Below are 21,234 nucleotides of genomic sequence, written 5' to 3' on the forward strand. Positions count from 1 at the left end.
AAAATGGGCATTATCATTCAGGTTGTATGTGACATTGTGAGGATTATGAGAATTAAATGAGGTAGTAAAGAGTTTAGCACAGTGCCTAACACATAGGAAAAGATCAATACCTGGTAGCTATTATATTGTATCTGCTATCAAACACCAAAAATATAACCCCTTCTGGGCTCAGTTCATGTATCTTGTAATTGACTTTTGTGAATAACAGCTCTTACACCCATATTGCTGCTACACACGGCTATCAGGAACTGAAACACAGAATGTTTTTCACTGTGTGCACGAACTTTCTTGGCAGTTCGAAAACAGCCACAGCACCCGTACAGATGCAAAGAGGAAGAACTATGGCTCCGAAATCATGATTGGAATTTCAGATTGTCCTAACATGATGGCTGTTTCTCCACGGCAGTTTGTTTTTTTTTAAACCATAGTCAGTTTTGTGTGATATTGCTAACAAATGCCTGTGAACACGTGTGAACCCAGTGTGCATGGGAAGCCCTGTGGCTATACAGTTTGTGCTCAGTGGAGCCCCGGAAGGCTGAGGACTGTGATGCTGCGTTAACCCAGCCTGGGCTGACTGAGCTGCTTCCTGGTCAGCCCCTCATTAGCCAACAGGTATCTCCCACACTTGTAGAAAAACACATTGACTGAAAGGTCCAGGATATCAGAGCCTCCCCCCTAAATAAAAGAAAATCATTATCTCATCCATCAACCACCTCAGGTAAATAAAATGAATGGGCTGGGACTTTTTATGGGTGTGGGAAGGTGTCTCCTTCTGAAGACAATTACTATCGGAAAGAAATATTGGAAGCCTACTATTCAACATGTTTTTTATAAAAAGAAAAAGAATGAAGACTGGTTGTGGGCGTTTTAGGAAACAATGTTTTGGTTAAACTGAAGATACCCGAACTGTAATTTTTTTTTCTCTTCTTCCACAGAATGACATCACTCCTTTACACGTTGCATCAAAAAGAGGAAATGCCAACATGGTAAAACTACTGCTTGATCGAGGAGCTAAAATCGATGCCAAAACAAGGGTAGGAGTCAGTTTATGTACATGCTTATCCTTGTTTTCGGGAGGTAGGAATACGTCTCCTAATACCTTTGCACTGGTTCAATATTGGCTTTATTTTTGTTCATTTGTTGTAGTCTCTTGGAAAATGACTGCTAAGTTTTTTCTCCTTAAAATGGGATGATAATCCATATTTATAGATCTTTAATACATGTTTAAATGGTGCATGGTTTTAATTACAGAATCTAAGGTCTAAAGCCTAGAGTTTTAGTTGAGTTACATTTTCAAGAATTTAACCACTACTTGACACTCAGGCTTAGCTATTCAGTCAATTTGATGCTAAACCTGATTTAAAAACAAACCTTTCTATCTTGGTGCCCTGCTGATGGGAATGTAAAATGGTCCAGCTGCTATAGAAAACCATATTGAGGTTCCTTAAAAAACTAAAAATAGAATACCCCATGATCCAGTAATTCCACTCCTGGGTACATGCCGAGTATAATTGATGGTAGAATGGTTGTTGCCTGGGGAACAAGAAAATGGGGAGTTGTTGATCAATGGGTATATAGTTTCAGTTTTGCAAGAAGATAAAGTTCTAGAGATGTTATGCAGCAATGCAACTAAAGCTAACATTACTGAACTATATACTTAAAAATGGTTAAAGTAAATTTTATATTGTTTTTTAAAATAATTGTGAGTGAGAAAATAACTGAGACTTCGAATCAAGCTTGAATCCCAGGTTCTGGGTTTAGCTAGTTGACTTAGGTAGGATATTTAACCGTCTGCATGTTATTTCTCCTTGCAAATAAGAACAATTAATGGCTACCGTGCAGCATTTTCATAAGATCAAGCTAATGTTTGTAAACTATGTGGTATAAAGTCATCCAGAAATAAATCATTGCTAGTATATCTCAGAGCTCCAATCACATTAAACTTCTAACCAAGGCATTTCTTTCAGCATTTCATGCATTTGTTACAAGGTACAAGCAGGAGCCAGGTTAACAAAAGGTGGTCTTGCCATAGACATCCACATTGATAGGAGTTTTGGATAGCTTTCCCTGTCTTGTAATTGTACCTCCCACAATCCTGTGCTTCTTCCTTCAAGAATCCTGATCTTCATGTTTCTAAAACTGGCCTGGTAACCTGAACTTGATTCCTGTAGCTCCTAAATGGACTACGTCATTTATTAGCCACTACATTTATTCCCTCAACTAGTAAATGATTACTGAGCACCTACCTGGGCCAGACGTAGCGGGGTGATGGAACAAGACCAGACACTTTCCCTGCCCTCATGGCGCTGGTGGGAAGTTCGTCCCCTGTATTCTAATCCTAAGGTAGCCCAGCCTAGGTATTTGGCAGGAGACCCAAACATCTTTTTCCTGATGACTGTTGAACCTGAAAATTATGGATATATTTTAAAAGAAATAAGCTTTCCAGAAAGGAGTGAAGAAAGATGAGGGTTGACCTGTCTGACTGGGGAAGTAAATTGAATTTCAATCAAATATATATTGTTATGTAGTAATATAATGTAATGAATAATACATTATTTAGACTCCACTGATAAGTTAAGGATACACACTGTAATCCTTAACTTGAATAGAGATCTTACTGAACTGACTTTGTGTCATTTAATAAGAAGCAATTGCCAGTAGATAACATATGCTAGAACCATTGCTTTAAATGCCGGGGGTCTTCTGCTAAGTGTGGGCTGTTTAAAGAGGCTGCAAGGAATGAAAGACAGAGAGGCCTTGCTTATGCCAGTTGAATATCACGGAAGCTAGTGGATTGTTTGTAAATAGGGAGAATCTTTGAGAAGGGAAGTGAGGGAGGATGCAGTCAGTGGGAAAGAGAAGCTTGAAGAGACTTATCTGGATTTCCAGCTGAGGTTTTAGCAAATGTGTGGATCAGAAATCACCTCATTTCATCCTCCCTTGATACAGTCGTCAATCACTTCTCAATCATGTGTCAAACACTTGCTGTTTTGGGTACAAAGAGAGGAGAAAAGGGTACACAGGAAATTCTGGGGCATAAAGACAGGGCATATGGTGTCCTAGGGGAGGGCCAGGATAAAAACACAAAACACTCTTCTGAGAGAACATATCAGAAATGAAATAATGTGCACAGGCAAATGGATGGCGCAACCGGGTTTCCGTGCCACTTTGCCTCCCGGTTCTGAAAGGCTGTCTTCTTTTAAACAAGATGTAGATTCCTTCCTATGGGTTTAAACTGGATTTGCTTTTCTCGTGTGTTGTGTAAGTGACGCGTGAGTGTGAGGGAGACTTGGAGAAGCTGAGAACGGAAAAGCCCATCATTCTTCTATTGCTGTCCTGCGTGGAGTGGGGTGAAGGTGCGACCAGGTGCAGACTGAATTCCTGGCAGACTATATGGGAGAAAGTGTAGTACATACTCAAAATATGTCAACTATTCTGTGGTCTCCTCCTCAGAGCTTCCCTTGTCTCTTGCTGAAATAACGGAGTGGCTGAATGTGTCAGGCTTGAAAGGGAGGGAGGGAGCTGAAACCGGTTTGGCTCAGTGGATAGAGCGTCGGCCTGCAGACTCAAGGGTCCCAGGTTCGATTCCAGTCAAGGGCATGTACCTTTGGTTGCGGGCACATCCCCGGTGAGGGGTGTGCAGGAGGCAGCTGGTCGATGTTTCTCTCTCATCGATGTTTCTAGCTCTCTATCCCTCTCCCTTCCTCTCTGTAAAAAATCAATAAAATGTATTTTTAAAAAAAAGAAAGAAAGAAAGGGAGGGAGGGAGCCAGCTAAAATGTCAGAAAGCCCTGGGGACAAGTCTAAAAACTGACAACAAATTTTCATCAATATGTGTTTTAACAACACAGTCCAGTGGCTCTTGAGAAAATATTGTTATCTACCCAGCTACCTCCTACAAGGTACATGCTACTGTTGGAGCTACCTTGTTTTTTGTTTTTGTTTTTGTTTTTCTTTATTGATTAAGGTGTTACATATGTGTCCTTATCCTCCCATTGCCCCCCCCTCCAACCTCCCCACCCCCACTCATGCCCTCACCCCCCGGTGTCTGTGTCCATTGGTTTTGCTTATAAGCATGCATACAAATCCTTTGGTTGATCTCTCCTCCTTCCCCCCACCTACCCCTGCCTTCCCTCTAAGGTTTGATGGTCTGATCGATGCTTCTCTGTCTCTAGATCTGTTTTTGTTCATCAGTTTATGTTGTTCATTATATTCCACAAATGAGTGAGATCATTGATATTTATCTTTCTCCAACTGGTCTAAGGGACCTAATTTCCTTGCTCTGTTCCCTGCATGGGTTGTACAACTAATAAAGAATTCCATTTAAAGGCAGACCCTTAGGCCCAGCCTGTGTAGCTCAGTGGTTGAGCATCAACCTATGAACCAGGTGGTCATGGTTCAATTCCCAGTCAGGGCACATGCCAGGGTGGGCTCAATCCCCAGTGTGGGGCGTGCAGGAGGCAGCCAAACAATTATTCTCTCGCATCATTGATGTTTCTTTTTCTCTCTTCCTCTCTCTGAAATCAATGAAAATATATATTTTTTAAAATAAATAAAAATATCAGTCTGTTAGGTTTATATTTTGGAAGTAAAATATTTGATATATATAGCACACAAAATGAAACTAGTAGTGTAAATACAATTATAATATTCCAAAATTCTCATATTATACATGAAGTGGTATAATCTTATTTCAATATAATATATATTATTATGTAATAATATAATCTAATGAATAATATATTATTTAGACTCCACTGATAAGTTAAGGATAAATGCTGTAATCCCTAGGGCAACCACTAAAAAGAGATTTAAAAATCCAAAGTAGAAGATAGCTAGTGGCCTACATGATCATGCAATGATTAGAATAATAAATAATGCTCAAACCAAAAGAAGACCAGAAAGGAGGGACAAAAAAACATTGAAGAGAATGGGAAAAGGCACAACAAATAGCATAAGGGTTTATTTTTAGGCTCAGAGAGAAAGCTGTGATTTTCCAAGCAGAAAGAACAGCAGGAGGATTTTGCCTTATTTTAGTTTAGTATTAAACATATAGAATGCCTGGCAGGATAAAAAGGAAGGGAATTAGAAAGATATTTCTCTCTTTTATATATAAACGGCAGAAATTAATTTTTGATGTGAAAAGGAAATTGCTTGGTACTGTAGAAGGAATCCAGTCCCTCTGACGGAGACGAGCCTGAGGTTAAAGTCTAATGTCAAGCATTTACTTGCATGTGACCTCGGGTGAGAACATTAATCCTCTGGAGCAGCTTTCTCATCTATAAGTGAATTTCACACGCCGTTCTCACGAGTTGTAGAGATTCAGTAATATCCCAAGAACAGAGCACCTCTAACAATAGGAAGTGTTTCCAAAAATGTCATTTCACTTCCTCTTAGGCCAAATCTCCAACCGCCCAACACCCACTAAAGGGGAATACAGTCAGAACGTTCAGTGAAAGATACAGACGTGAGAATAGCTATTAGACTGCAATTGATGCTCTTAATGTGTCTGGTTGTCATCATAACTCTCTTCTCCGGAGCACTACCTGTTTCTTCTTTGTTTTTAGTTTTCAATTAAATATCACATCCTGTTTTACATCCACAATAGAGAAAAGTGTATATCCACAGAGTTCTCTCTGCTTGATTTCCTTTCTCTTCTCCAGAGTGAGTTTTTGCTTAGAAGAAAGAAAAGAAAGGAAACTAGAGGCTACAAATCAAAATAAATGTCTCTTTTTGACAGGATTTCCCGAGTCACAGATTTGTGTCATTTCAGTTTGGGCTCTGAGCAAACTCAACCTGTTACGGACATCTCCCAGCTTCAGTATTCCTAGGTGTGATGCCTTAATGCCCTGCTCCATGCTTTTCAGAAAAACCAGATGTGAAAGAATGTCTTTTTGGCCTTCGGATGTGCAACATTTTGCTCACAAGCTAACAAAAGAGAGCATTTTGGCCAACCAGGAAAGTGCAGCTCCCCCCTCACTAATAAGATTGCTGTCACCGAAATGAAATATGAGATCTGGCCCAGCCAGTTTGCCTTGCCTCAGAATTCTGCCCAGGGGAATACTCGTTCATTATGTTAGTGCTTTAAAAATCAGGGGAATTGGAAAAAAAAATTACTAACTCCATGCAATTTCATTTCCCTCCCATAACGTTACTATGGCAACTCTCTTTCTCTCCTGTCCAAATGGCATATGCTGCCTTTCTTGAGGCAGTCTCCCTTGAGCCCCGAGAATTGCCTTTGTCAAGCATTTGTGAGCTGGAGGTCGCTGCTGTTGTGTGCAGGTGAACTGCTTTTTGGCCCAGGACCCATTCTAGGTGACTCTGTACATTAATTGTAAATTTCTAGGAATTGGGAGCCAGTAAGAATCCTTATTTTGTATTAGCAAACGCATTTATCTAATTGTAGGGAAAGAAGTAAACCAGTTCACTGCTATATTGTAATGTACTACAATATTCACAGCAGCTCTTTTTTTAAAAGCTGAATTAAAAAGAGGAAAATATTTACAGCAAATATTCTGATATTTCTCTTATTCTTTTTTTAAAGGTAAGATTTCCTTCTTTTTTTAACATATGTTTATTGATTTCAGAGGGATATATAGAAACATCAATGATGAGAGAGAATCATTGATTGGCTGCCTCCTGTAAGCCCCACATTGGGGATCGAGCCCACAACCCGGGCATGTGCCCTGACAGGGAATTGAACAGTGACCTCCTGGTTCATAGGTGACACTCAACAACTGAGTCACGCTGGCCAGGCTTTCTCTCAGTCAGAGCTAAGAAGACTGAGTCATATTCTTGAGTCTAATTCCAATTTATAAGTCACTTATCTATTGAGAATTTTATTTTTCTGGAAGGTAAAAGACATTATTTTAATCGTGTTTCTGCAGTATCAAGTGAGTCTAGTCTTAAAGAAAAAGGATAGCAAGAAAAGGAATTTTTAACCAACTAACCTGAAAAGATTTTTAAAAGACTAGACCAAACATTCACTTATTCACTCGCTCCATTTATTCATCCACTCAGTCACTTTTGTGAAGCAGCTTTTATGGACATGATACTGAGTTACCTTCTCCTGAGATTTGAATCTCCCTCAAACGAGTCACCTTGTCCTCAGAAGCATGCCCAGAAATAACTAAAATACCAGGTAAAAAGCTATCGTTTCCCCCAAAGTGGGACAGATAAAATAAGATCGAAGTCCTGAAGGTAGAAGGGCCATGTCTCATTTTGGGAAAGGATTGAAAGAAACACGGTACTCTAACACAGTAGGGATTTGGATCTTAGAGAAAGTAGAAAGAAACCTTCCAGGTACAGGAAGTTGTGTGGGCAAAGCAGAAAGACAAGAAAATGGTAAGCTTTTGCTAGGCACTGCATAAAAGAATTTAATTGGGGTCAATGTGAAGGGAATGGGGAGGCCAGGTGTAGCAATGGCTGATGTTAGAAGACTGAAGGCTAACCTGAGTGATGTAGACTTGGCTGAGGCACTGTGTCATGAGTGATAGTTACTGAAGATCTTTAGAACTCACAGTATCATAATCGGAACAGTGCTTCAGGAAAGTGAATGATAAGCCACACCTATTTCAAAGTCAAAAAATTAATTCAAAATTCAAATATTCATTATGCCCCAAAATAGGTATTAAGTAAAGTCAGTGCCAGCTAATTTTCCTCTTTTTTTTTTTTTTAACTGAATTAAGTGTGAATCACTAAATGGCAGGTACTTTTCAGTCTCACGGTGGGTCAGCTGGTCTGGTCTCCATCTTCGTGACTCTGAAAACAGTGATTCTAATTAAAGATCTTACATGAACTCTAGATGCCAGTTTTCCACTGACCTGTGAAGGTCCCACAGCCAGGCCGGCACCGCCTGTGAGTCAGGCAGTCGTGACATCTCGTACAGCTTCCTGATGAGGCCTCTTTCCTGCCCGGGTTCTGGCCATTTGAAGAGCCACGCACCTTTGAAAAGTGCCAGGGGGCATTTGCACAAGATCCAGAGGCATCAGTCACGTGGAATCATTGTTTAAAATACTGCAGTTAAAGCTGCAGTTGAAAGAGCTGTGCTTCAGGTAGCTCTCTGCAGTTCAGCCAAGAACTTGTCTTGGAGAGCTAGCCAATTTATCATGGAAACAAGGTGATAAAAGTAACAACAGCTAAGACCATGGCACTTCACAGCTCCTGTACCGATGAAAAAGGTCACTTTTCCTAACTGAGTCTCTAGAATCTGTAAGTTTTTAAGAAGTAAACACCAAAGATCAAAGGCAGCAGGTTCAGAATGGAGATAAAGGAAGGCTAAGAGTAGCTAAACGTTTGAGTAGAGGGAGCATCTTTGTCTTAATAACTCTTCCCAAGACATCCTTTGACTGTCCCTCAGTCACCAGTGGCCTAGTTCTGAATTGTGTGACCTTGGATGAATAATTTTTGTGTTTTTTTAAATCCTTACCCGAGGAAATTTTTCCATTGATTTTTAGGAAGAGTGGAAGAGAGAGGGAAAGACAGAGAGAAACACAGATGTGAGAGAGACACATCAATTGGTTGCCTCCTGCATGAGCCCTGACCAGGCTCCAGGCCTGAGGAGGAGCCTGCAACCCAGGTACGTGCCCTTGACAAGAATTGAAATTGGGACCCTTTGGTCCGAAGGCCGACGCTCTAGCCACTGAGTCAAACCAGCTAGGGCTTGGATGAATAATTTAACCTCTTTGAAACCCAGTGTATTCATTTATAAAATGAAAATTTTGCCTTCCATACAGGGATGATTGTTGGGATGAAATGATTCCATGACTTGTGTTTGCTTCAAAAGTAATACAAGAAAGAAGAAGAGATCAGGATATAAATCAGAATTGATCATTAGGCAGAGATTGTTGACACAGAACCAGACACCTAAAAGCTCATTACACTGTTCGGTCTAATGTACTCTGAAATATGTTTGAAGTTTTCCATAATTAAAATGTTTTTAAAAGGTGAAATCAGTCAAAATGTGTCTGTAAGGAACAGTATATTTCAAAGGACTAAGGAGTTGGGATAGATTTTGCTCTTAGATTGCCAAATACTTTCAATGCCAAATGGAGCATTTCGCTTTGGGGAAGATTGTTTTCAATGATAAATGAGTTGGCTAAATTGTTATTTTTTCTGTTTGATCATAATTTGAAAATGTCTGCACATATTCTGTCACAACTTAGGGTCTACTTATTAGAAAAATGAAAGAAACAAATTTGAACTTTAAGTTCATAAAAGATAATCACATTGAGAGAATGTGAGATATTACTGTGTGTTGGAAGGTACATATGATTATTGTTATTTCTCCTTCAAATATTTTCAGGTTTACATTACTGGGAAGACATTTGGACTTCTTGGTGTTTTTTATTTGTTCTCAAATTTTATTTAATAGCAAAATGCTGTTTCCAACTTGGAAGATGGTTATATTGCTTTACTTTGGCATACAAGAGCAATTGTTTCAACTCAGCATAAAGGCAGAGTATTTAAACATGCTCAAAGCATGTTCAAATCGGCCTGTGTGCTGTTTGTGATTCACATTTCAGTATCTAAGGAGTTTTAATTCTACTGAGATTTAGCTAGTATTTTAGAAATAGGATTGATTATACATTAGGATAATCAGGCTTACTTTCCAGAACTGCTCACACAGTCTCAGAAGTGGTTTGAATACAGTGAATCCCATTTTGATGTATTTTAGAAAAATGCAGCTTTCCTTGCAGTAGGTGTCATCAACCACAGGAATCTTCAAGTTGGGGAATATATAAGCTGGGCTGTGAAAAATTCTCCATAGGGTTTAGGGCCACTTAGATAGTTTTAAGTGAATGGCTTTCCACTTCCTTAACTCTCTACTAATTATCCTTTCCCACCTAGCCTTTAATACAATATCTCCCTCCTCATATGATAGAAAGTTCTAACTTTCTAACTCTCACTCAGAGTGCTACCACCTGTGAGGGTGAAGAAGGGAATGGGAGGGGGACAGAGGGAAGAGGACAAAATATTGGTGTCCTGTTAAGAACTTCATGACTATAATGACTGGCTAACATCTTCTTCTGCATATTGGATGGTTGTAAATCCTATCGCTACAAACAAAAATGAAGGACCTGGCCCTAACCGGTTTGGCTCAGTGGATAGAGCGTCGGCCTGCGGACTGAAGGGTCCCAGGTTCGATTCTGGTCAAGGGCATGTACCTTGGTTGCGGGCACATTCCCAGTAGGGAGTGTGCAGGAGGCAGCTGAATCGGTGTTTCTCTCTCATCGATGTTCCTCTCTATCCCTCTCCCTCTCCCTTCCTCTCTGTAAAAAAAAGAAAAAAAAAATCAATAAAATACATTACTTAAAAATGAAGGACCTGATGGAGTTGTCTTATGATGTATCATTAAAAAATATTTGGTGAAAGATTATTAAGTGATTTTGGCATGTAATTCAGAAGGAGTTCAGAGAATTTGTGGCAGTGTTCTAACAGAAGTTCATTTACTTATTCACGCAGACAAGATTTCTCAGCACTAACGTTTATAAAAGCAAAAATTGGGATATTGATGCTAAAGTATTTTAGCAATAATATGCATTGACAGATTGTGAATTAGTTGTGAAAAAATGTCTCATCAAGAGAGGACATTTTAAGAAACTGTTACTCTTGTTTAATAATCATAAAATTTGTAATGTGTTTTTGATGTTTTGATCAATTGTGTTTGAATCATTATAATGATCATTTCAACCAGGAGATTTATTTTGGATACTTAAAGCTTATGTTCTCAGGAGGTCTATAAACCTTTTTTAAATTTAAATTTATATTTTCGTGGCAGGGAAATATGAAATGGTAATCAATAAAAAACACTCAAGCATAAAATCTTATTACATTAAGATAAAATTATGTGGGGGAAGTGGTATAGAAATAAAAATGTAAGAGGAAAAAATACCAATGTAAAGTTGCTATTACAAATTTCTATTTTCAACGTTTATTTGTATATTTTTAAGTGGTGGATATCAATTTACATATACTATTTAGATTCCATTTGATAGTCAAGAATAGTGGGACAGTTATATTTTAAAAGCTTGTGTCCTAATATATGGGAAATTACACACTTTGTGAACACTTAAACCTAGGGAAAAACTTAGCTCTTGTTAAAATATGAAGTGATTGTGTCAGATGTGTCAGTAAAGGTTTGAAGCCCACTGGTCCACAGCATGTTGGAGGCTGCACTGAATCTGGAAGGAATAGTCTGCATTTATACAAAGCCCCATCGAATCTAACCGGAGATGCTGCCTTTTGTTCACCAGGACGGCCTGACGCCGCTGCACTGTGGAGCCAGGAGCGGCCATGAGCAGGTGGTGGAAATGCTGCTCGATCGAGCTGCCCCCATTCTTTCAAAAACCAAGGTAATTTCTTTGTAGGTTTCGGGGCGTTCGACTGTACTTAGCTTTGAATCCCTTTCCTGGTTATTCAAACCCAGCCTTTTGAGTTAAGCAGAAAATGCCATCGTTTCCATTCAGCAATTAGAGGGGCTATGTTCACCAAATCTCTGGAGAACCTCAAAATCAGCTTTGGCTTCTGAAGTCTTTCGTAAGAGACGTTCTGCCACAAAGCCAATTTTGCGTGTGTTGTTTTTTGTTTTCTTTTCATCAGGAGCACTTAGTGCTTGATTTTACTCTGTGGTTGCTTGTTGGGGAAGGAAAGATTTTAAGGTCTAGATTCCCTAAAGTCTGTGGTACCAGCTCTCTTTCGTCAGCCTCTTGGTTTATTTCATTAATGTTCACAGACTAGTAACGAGGCCAAGGATGTCATTTGACCGATAAAGAATGGAAACTTTGGAAAGTTTGCACCTTGCTTGGTGCCACAGGGAAAGTTCACATATCTGAAAAGAACACATGTGGATTGCCTGAAAAAAAAAATGTTTTACTAAGTGTCTTCTAGATTTTTTTAATGGTAAAACCATTTGACCGTATTTGAAAAAAAGGAATATTTGTAAATAAATTTTGGAACTACCTCATAGTAACCAGTATTTTTATTAAACAATGATTTTTGGAAGCTCTATGAAGCTTTATAAAGAGCCTTAATCTCTGAACTTGACCAAAACAAGAAAATTACATGCAACTCCTGTTTGCACCCTAATCAGTGTTCCCCACTCCAGTGGAGATAGACAGGGTGGAGGTGGTCTCAACAGGGTTCCATCACTCATTTGAAATGCGGAGTTTAGATTGGCAAGCTCTGGAGGTGTTACCCTACAGAAGTAAACAGTCACAATTTCTTATTGTAGTGCTGACATCTGGGTCTCTCGGGTGCTTTCACCTAAACTACCTACCTACCTGTTCTTTTTCCTTTCCTATGGCCCATATCTGTCTGTCTTCACACCACCGCTGTCTTCTGAGCCACAGGATCTCTCGCTGAACCGTTGTAATAGCTTCATTGCTGCTTCCCCATTTCCCTCCTTGCTTCTCTACAACCCAGTTTCCATTTTGCAGTCAGAGTGGCCATATGAACTGTTCAACCAAGTCATGTCAACCCTGTGCCTAAAAACCTGATTAATTCCCGTTTTTCTCTTTAAAATTAATTTTTATTTTATCAAAGCAATGCAAATCAAATAAAATAATTGTGTCATCTTTTTTCTCCTGTTGTTCATTTCATTATCTATTTGGGGTGTTTTGTGTTTTTTTGTGTGTGTGTGTGTGTGTGTGTGTTTTGGTTATTTGTGTTTGTTTTTTGTTTTGTTTTGTTTTTTCAGAGAAATCTCCTTGTTTTTTCCTTCTATGCTTTTACTATTCAAGAACAATTTCTTATCCTCTAATAGCTTCTTTTCTTAAAGCATCCAGTTCTTGTTTTATGGAAATAATATTTGATGTTACCTTTTTAAGGTAACTTTAATGTAATTTTCCTCCCTCTCATATGTCCATAATTCCTCAGATGTCTTATTTTCTCTTTGTTGGCTTTGGCTCACACTTTCATGTTGGGGGTTTCCCACTCAGGTGCGTTAGGGGGTGGCAGGTTGGAGCTGTCCTCTAATGTCAGGATAAGGTGTTCTTTTCCTCTGGGAAGTTCTGTTTTTTGAGAGACCGAATTCTCCAACCTTTGATATGTACACTGTGTGAGTAATTTACAGCAGCGATTTTCAATTTTTTTTTTTATCTCCTTGCACACATACACTACTCACTAAAATTCTGTGGCACAAACAAAATATATTGTTTTCCTGTCGGACATCATTTTGATCCATTCACACTGGATGGCTAATGTGTTGACCATTCTCGTGTCTTGGTTTGACAGTCTAAGGGGAAAGAGGTCCGTGCCCCTGGCTAAATAGTCAGGTATTGCATGTTTTAAAAATTCATGCTGCACACCAGTTGAAAATCGTTGGTTTACCGTAAGGAAAAGGAAAAGGGCTGTCAGTGTCCCTGTCCTGTGTGCATACTTTAATCGTAACAATGATAACGTATAGAGTGATTACTGCATACTGGTTTCTAAGCACTTTCCGTAATATAGTACCTCCTCACAATAGCTCTATAAGATCCTAATATTACTATTATACCCTTTTTATAGATTAGAAAACTGAGACCCAAAGAAATAAAGTAGCTTCCTCACGACATCTCAGCTAGTGGCCGAACAAGAATTTGGAGCGGGCAGTCTGACTATAGACACCGGGCCGCACCTGTACTGTGAGCACCTGGTCTCAGTGCAGAGCCTCACCACTGCTCTCTGCTCTGCCTGGGCCTCTGCATCCAGAGTCTCCCTGGCTTACTTTCTCCAGAGACTAACCTTCTGGCTTCCTGCATGGGGCAGGCATCTGGCTTTGCTGGGTTGGAAGGGCCTGGAGACCTGACAGCTCGGCACACAGGGGAACCAATCCTACTTTCTCAGCATTAAGCCTCATTTTTATCTTTCGAGAGTACTGTGTATCCACCTCCCCTGCCTTTGGGGCATTAAAGAGGCACATCCATTGTCTTTATTACACCCAGGGGCATGCTGGAGCCAGATCATTGAGCCTACTGTGTACATCTCGTCCCAGCTCCACCTCCAGTAACTTGGTGTTGATCGCTTGAAATTGGTCGCTGAGGTCTTGACATCATAGGGATTGGCAGATCCTACGTATCAGGGCCTTCTTTTTCAAAGAGCTGCTGTTAAACCTTTATCAGCACACCACTGATTATACCCCTCCGTGGACTTAGGTTTCAGCCTTCTTTCTTCTGCTGGATAAGTTAACACACTTGCATCCTCTTTTCATATTCCCAAATGTATAGACAGTGCCCATCTATTTTTGTTTCCTTTCCTATGTGGGTATGTGGGTGCGCGCACACACACACATGTACATGCCCTTATGGATTTTGCCTTTCAAATTCCTTTAATGCTTTTTAGTAAGCATTTGGGAAAAGATGGATAAACACTTATGTCTAATCTATCACGTTTACCTGCTAGCTTCCCGTGTCCTAAAAATAAACTCTTACTAGAATTTGACCACCGTTCTGCCTCATCTCCTCTCGTCGGTTTCCTTACCATCTTCCAGACAACTAGCCTCAGCCTTGTTTCACTTCCTAAAATACACCCAGTTTGTTCTCCTTTCCTGTTCTCTTAGACTGAATTCCCTCAACCTGTCCCAGATACTGCAGTCTCCACATGTGTGTTTTTTTCAACTCAAATTTCTTCTCAGCGGCCTTCTTTTCTTCATGGGTTTATTTGTTTGCTCTCTTTCTCTCTCCATTAAAATGAAAGCAAGAACTTTGATTAATTAAGTGTGGTACCCCAAGCACCTAAATAGGTGCCTAACATATATGGTAGCCCTTTGGTAAATATTTGTTGAATGACTGTTAAGTGAATAAATGCATTCCTAACTGTAAGACCATCTGTCTAATTCCTCAAGACTCATCTTTCTGAGCTAAGAAAACCCATCACAATGGATCCGTATTTTCAGCTTGACGAAGGTGCCATGTGTAATAAGACCCCTCTCCACAAGGCAAATGACCTTTACTTTCTTCTTGTCTTTCCCCAGTGACCTATGCTACCCACTCACGTGTCATTAGTTTGTGTGTGGCTAGAGAATGGCCTTCGTTTACTGACACTGCTTTCCTTTTCTACTCTCCCTAAGTCACCTGTTCTCTCAGATTTTGTGATTTTTGTTTACTGCATGTTTTCTCAAAGACTGTATCAAAACATAAAGCAAAGGTATGTTTTGGCAGGAAATAAAAGAGTGCATATGGTCAGTTCGGGATGGCAGTATCGCAAATGAGAAAGGTTCCCATCCTTTTTTGCACCTTAATTTCTACTTTGGTTCAAAATGTTTGCAGGGAATTTTTTAGATAGATGTATCCTGCCTGCCTGACATTGTATGAAGCCTTTTAAATTTACATAAATATTTATTGAGCTCTTTTCTATATATGCAAGGCTCTCTGCTGGCCAATATGGGGAAGTTATGACCCATGGACCTCTTGCTTTCAAGAAAGTTGAAATATATGTCAGTGAGTGAATGATACCAGGAGAGTGTCTAGAGGAAGGCTTGCATTTTTTTCTTACCTTGAACTTCCGTTTTATGTTATTGTTGATAAATTAGGGGAAATAACTTGTCCTAGAGGATTCAGAATACTTGGCTCATCAGTGCATACTTAACATACCATTATTTTCAGTTTACTGATTACCACTTTTTTGGAAACTGAAGTTGCTGTCACTTTTCCCCCCCTAAAATATGTTAAATTATGTTACAGTAATTAACAGGGCCTTTCTTGATAATTGGATTCTCTAGGAATTTCCCAGGCTCTTCCAATTTGCCTACATATTTAAAGGAAGCATGCTTGAAAAGACTGACAACTTTTTAATTGTTTATTTTTAAAGTACAGCTGATGTACAATATTATGTTAGTTCCAGAATGACGTAATACCTAGTTTCCGTCTTCATTAGGAAACATACTGAATACTAAGTGCCACTCTAATCTCTTTAAAATTTTATTTACCTGTGAACCCATTCATGTTTCTCTCAGCTCTTCACGTGAATTTCTGACTCATTCCTATTGCACATAATTAACTGTGTCATTGAACCCCGTTGATTTAAACTAACTGAGGCAAGCTTCAGTTAATGGCTTGGTCACTGCCTTGCCTTTCCTCATTATAGACACATGGGGGCGCCAGATTAATGGGAAATGAAAAAATAGGTTCCTTTCTACATTGACATGAGATGAAATGTGTTCTTGTAAGCAGGCCTTTTTATTCACTGAATCAATACAGTATTCAGTATCAAGTATTAGCAACCCGTAAGGACAAAATGAAAACCTACTAAACACCAGCCTCTTCCTGCTTTTGTTTTATCTTTTTCAGTCTGGAAAATTAAGAATTCCAATTCACTGGGAATGCAATGAATAATGGATTTTAGTGCAACTCACACTTTTTAAAATCAGAAAAAGACATTGTCTTTGAAAATGTGTGATTTCTATTGATATAAGAATTCAGAGGACTAGTTTTAAAAGTTCAAAACAGTTGTCGAAACCTTTTAAACACTAGAAGGTATTTCTGTATGAAAAACTAGAGTTTTTAATCTGTTCACATCGGTGCTGTATTTTGTGTCTGGCACACTTTTTATTAAAAGGCAACATCATAAACTCTGGTTCTCTTGTGTGTTCCAGAATGGACTGTCCCCACTGCACATGGCCACGCAAGGGGATCACTTGAACTGTGTCCAGCTTCTCCTCCAGCACAACGTGCCTGTGGACGACGTCACCAACGACTACCTGACCGCCCTGCACGTGGCCGCCCACTGCGGCCATTACAAAGTGGCCAAGGTTCTCTTGGACAAGAAAGCTAACCCCAATGCCAAAGCCCTGGTGAGTGGCTCGGCCGAAAGGTCGAGATGTTGTCTTCCTGAGGACATGCTACCTCTGTATGCGAAGGGATTGCTCTTGAGGAGGTAGACATGGAAGGTCTAATTAAACCAAGTGCACTTCTCCTCAACTTTTTCAAGTATCCTTCTGGGAAATCTATAAACTCTCCTATTTCTGACACCAGCAAGGCTTGTGGGATTCAGTCAACCCCGCGCTCCGGGGGAGTGACTCCGTCACTGAAAGCATCCTTTATATGAAATCCTATCTGGTCTTGTAGTTGCCTCAAAATATAGCAGAGAAGTCAGCATAGGCCTTGGTGACCTTTAGGGTCACACCAGTGATTCTCTTATGTAAATGAAACCCAAAGACCATGCAAGTATAAACTTCCTGAGGTGGTCAACCTTATCTTACTGTAGGTAAAGTTATAATCCAGCGAATTAAAAGTTTCTTCTGAGGCAAAATGATTTTAAAAAAAAAATCCACATACATTATCAAACATGAGAAGTCTAGGAATTTATGAGCTAAAATGCTATGTTAAGCGTGTGAGTTAATGACATATGGCCTGTCATCTACACGAATCTCAATGTCGGTCTAGTCTGTAGTCTTAACTCCTAAAATGACTTGCTATTTTAACCCTTAGCTCTGTATGGGAATTTGGTTTTCTCAGCGAGACGGTGTTTGTTGTCTTAGAAAAATAAGTGGTCCCAATTGAGTCAGCTGTTTAAATTTAGTTCAGAAGAAGCACCCACGTTTAGGAAAAACTAAATCACCAAATGCTAGGGACAACCTCTGAGTGTATTCATCCAATCAGCCCTGTTAGGGAGGGTCCCTGCTCCTTTCCAGCGGTGGTCTCCGTGGCTGAATGGATCTGCTGCCTGGCTCTGAAATTCGGGGTGGGCAGCAAAGAATGAGGAGAAGGGAGCTCTCCAGACCCCAGGCAGCTGCGTGACCATAGTCATTCTAAGTGCTTTTCTCAGAGCAGCATGTTAAGAGCTGTTGACCTGACCCATGTATCAAACATATCTTTAAATTCTGGGAAGGGAGGAAAACAAATTAGCAGTCATGACTCATTTTCCATACAAGAAAAAAAAAAAAAAAAGCCTTAAAACAGGGTGTGGGCTCTCACTGTCATTTTCCTCTGACTCGAAAGATTTCGCAACATGTAAAGGCTGTAGCCATTCATCCTGGCATGGACTCTGGCCAGGTAAAGGGAAGCACCTGCCGTGACTTTGACCTAAGCTTTTATAGTGGACCCCAGGACATGATACAGTTCTCTGTGGCGACTGAAATGCGCTCATGGTCTCAATGATGAGGCAGTACAATTTGGCAGGTGATTTGTTTTAAATAAGCAGGTCCTTTTAACCGATTAAATATTAAACCAAATGATCCAAATAATGTTGGGTTGTTGAACTTTCTGCTTCCTTGAATTAAGCACCTACTAGAATCTTAAAGCGGGAAGGAATGAACACATTCTAGAACGGGTCTTGTAGTCGCCTTACAATGTAGCAGAGAAGGCAGAATAGGCATTGGTGACCTGTTGGCTTTGAGGACAAGAGTCAGGGCCAGCTGTTTTTAGTCTGTGTTTGAAATGAGGGAGAAGAGGGATATATTATTTGGAAGAGCGAATTCCAAAATGAAGTAATCTAAAGGAACAAAGTGACCATTTTGCCTTAGTTCCCTGTGATTGTGACTAAAAAAAAAAAAAAATTCACAATTACCAGAGCACCTTGGGTTCCTGGGTCCAGCTAGGCTACCTGTGCTTCCAGAAAAGGATCTGCATTCTGCCCAGCGCCATGTTGTTACTGCTCTTTTCCAAATCTTTCCAGAAACACACTGTGGCAAAAATGTTGTACCACACTCAGTGGAGTGGGATTTCCATGGGATGTAGTCAAGTGGATATGTGTCTCTGTCCCTTGCAGAATGGCTTTACCCCTCTTCACATCGCCTGCAAGAAGAATCGGATTAAAGTCATGGAACTCCTTCTGAAACATGGTGCATCCATCCAAGCTGTAACCGAGGTGAGAGGAGTAGGAGAGCTGGGTCCCCAGGCACTGAAAGGATAGCAGCCGGAGTCCCAGCATCATCCCCGATAACCAGCGAGTTTTGCTCCGGGTGATTGCCACAGACTGCTCTCTGAGCCTTTCACCCAAGGGGCTGCGAGTCCCAAGGAGAGAAGACACAAGTGTGGGTGGGTCAGTGCAGGTTCATCACCGTGACTAGAAGCACAACCCCAAACAGAGGCTTCGAGCTCCGGGGGAGTGACTCTGTGCCTGAAAGCATCATTTATTTGAAATCCTATCATGCAGTGCTTCTCAAAGGGGGGCGCTTTTGCCCCCAAGGGACATTTGCAATGTCTGGAGGTTGTTTTTAGTGTCACAACTGGATGGTGCTACTGGCATCTCGTGGACCGAGGCCAGGGATGCTACTAAATAGCTTACAATGTATAGGCCAGCCTCCCACTGCAAGGAATTGTCTGGCTCAAGATGTCAGTGTGCCAATGAGCTGAGAAACCCTGCCTAATACAGCCTCTGTGTGTTTGAAAAGTGTGGATTACTCTCTCTAAAAACTCAGAGTTAATGAAACAGAGTGAAGGACTAGCTCTAGGTTTCTTTTGTACAAACCAGCACAGAACTCGGGAAAAAAGGCCCATCAGGATAAGGGCTAAGCCTTCAACACAACCAAGCCAGCCTGGCATCTACCCTCCAGACTCCTCCCATCCCCTACCCCATCCTGGCATGAGGTCTCTGTAGATTCTAGCCATCAACACTGCCCTAGACTGGACACCCTTTAGTTCATACCCCTCTGCTCCCTCCATGTGTCGCACACCCTCTTCCCCAGGCTAATCCCGCACATCCTCCAAGACCAGATCTGGGCCACCTTCTCCCGGAAACCTCCCCTCGCCCCCTGACCTGGTCCAGGACCTCCCCAGGACCACACTACTCCCGTGCGTACTTCCACCAAAGCACCGACTCGGCTGCTTTTCTTATGACCCAGCCAGGCCCCCTGTCCCCTAGAAACTGCAGGCTCCTCCGGACAGGCGTGAGTCTTGCTGGTGTTTATAGGCCCACAAGGCCTGGCCCATAGGCAATCATTCCGCAAAGGCTTGTTGATTGCATCATAGAGACGATGGGATTTGAGGTCAACCTAAAAACTGAGGTCTAGTCGGGTGATTCTTGCATTACCTCATTCTCTGATCTAGTCTAGTGGCCATTATAATATGTGCCTTAATTATATCACCTCAATGTATAATATTCACATAGTTAAAAAATCAAATAATTGAGACTGTTAATGTCGATTTGCTCATTTTAGCGGGATGGCTTTGTGTTAGGCTCCATGACCTTTCACACGTAATATAAGGAATGTATGCTGAGTGCCTCGGAGTCCTTCTGGAAGGCCAGAGCGGATTTGAAATAAGTCAGCTTTTTACTAACACATCCTGTCTTGATTTGTAATACTCAAAAGGTTTTAAAAATCACATGGTTGACAATATTAATACTGATTTACACTTTTATCAGTCTTATGGCTTCATGGAGGACACCCTGTTATTTCAATTATGAAGTAGTAAGATTATTCTCAGTGCATGGAAACCCCTTTTTAAAGATGGAATGCACTCTGGAGTAGAAGTGGAGTTTTGACTGATGTTTGAATAAATGACCAGAGATGTCAGCTGGTGAGGAGACGGTCCCAGTGCCAGCCCTGTGCTCCCCATGAGCTCTGAACACCAGCCCAGACCCGCATGAGTGCTTCGCCTGCTCCACGTCATAACAAGTCTTTTCCCATTTTTCCTCAGTTCCCACTAGTTGAAATCGGTGCAACCAGAATTCTTCCCCTTATTTCTTTTACTTCACTTTCCCCCTAGAGAATTCCTTTTACCTTTTTTTTTTTTTTACATTATTCAAATTTCTGTGGACATTTGCTATCTCCTTCTCTCTCCTTTAAAAAAAAAAAAGTCAGCTTTTTCTAGCCATTTTAACTATTTTTTTTTTTACCAAATTAGGATGTTCATGTTGTAAGTGGAATTATATTCTGAAACATTAAAAATGCAATCATTTCATGTAAAAAGCAGAAGTGCTATGAGTTGTGTTGTATGTAGGCTTTGAAGCAAACTTAAGAATGAAGGTCTAGCCCAGCCGGTTTGGCTCAGTGGGTGGGTGGGTGGATGGGTGGGTGGGTGGATGGTAGGCAGCGGTTGGGCAGGCAGGCAGAGAAACCCTTTTTATGATAAGACTACAAACCAACATTTCCCTCCTCTTCCCCCAGTCGGGCCTTACCCCAATCCATGTTGCTGCCTTCATGGGGCATGTAAATATCGTCTCACAGCTAATGCATCATGGAGCCTCCCCAAATACCACCAACGTGGTAAGTATCCTTTTCACAGAGAACTTACTGCACTGGCAAAGGTTGCTCTTACCTACTTTTTTGTTGTTGTTGTTGTTGTTGTTGTAAGTAAATTAATTGACATCACAATA

General features: G+C 40.6%; 1 protein-coding gene across 1 annotated transcript in view; it reads left to right on the forward strand.

The window, feature by feature from the left end:
- The window catches only part of ANK3 (ankyrin 3), a 302,810-nt gene that overhangs the window by 146,410 nt on the left and 135,166 nt on the right, over positions 1-21,234 (forward strand). Inside the window, exons 8-12 of the mRNA XM_054728942.1 lie at positions 936-1,034; positions 11,256-11,354; positions 16,571-16,768; positions 18,685-18,783; positions 21,026-21,124. Of these exons, the coding sequence (XP_054584917.1) occupies positions 936-1,034; positions 11,256-11,354; positions 16,571-16,768; positions 18,685-18,783; positions 21,026-21,124 (594 nt within the window). The remainder of the gene's footprint in view (positions 1-935; positions 1,035-11,255; positions 11,355-16,570; positions 16,769-18,684; positions 18,784-21,025; positions 21,125-21,234) is intronic.

This window comes from Eptesicus fuscus, chromosome 17 (genome assembly GCF_027574615.1).
Source record: "Eptesicus fuscus isolate TK198812 chromosome 17, DD_ASM_mEF_20220401, whole genome shotgun sequence".
Classification (NCBI taxonomy): Eukaryota; Metazoa; Chordata; class Mammalia; order Chiroptera; family Vespertilionidae; genus Eptesicus; species Eptesicus fuscus.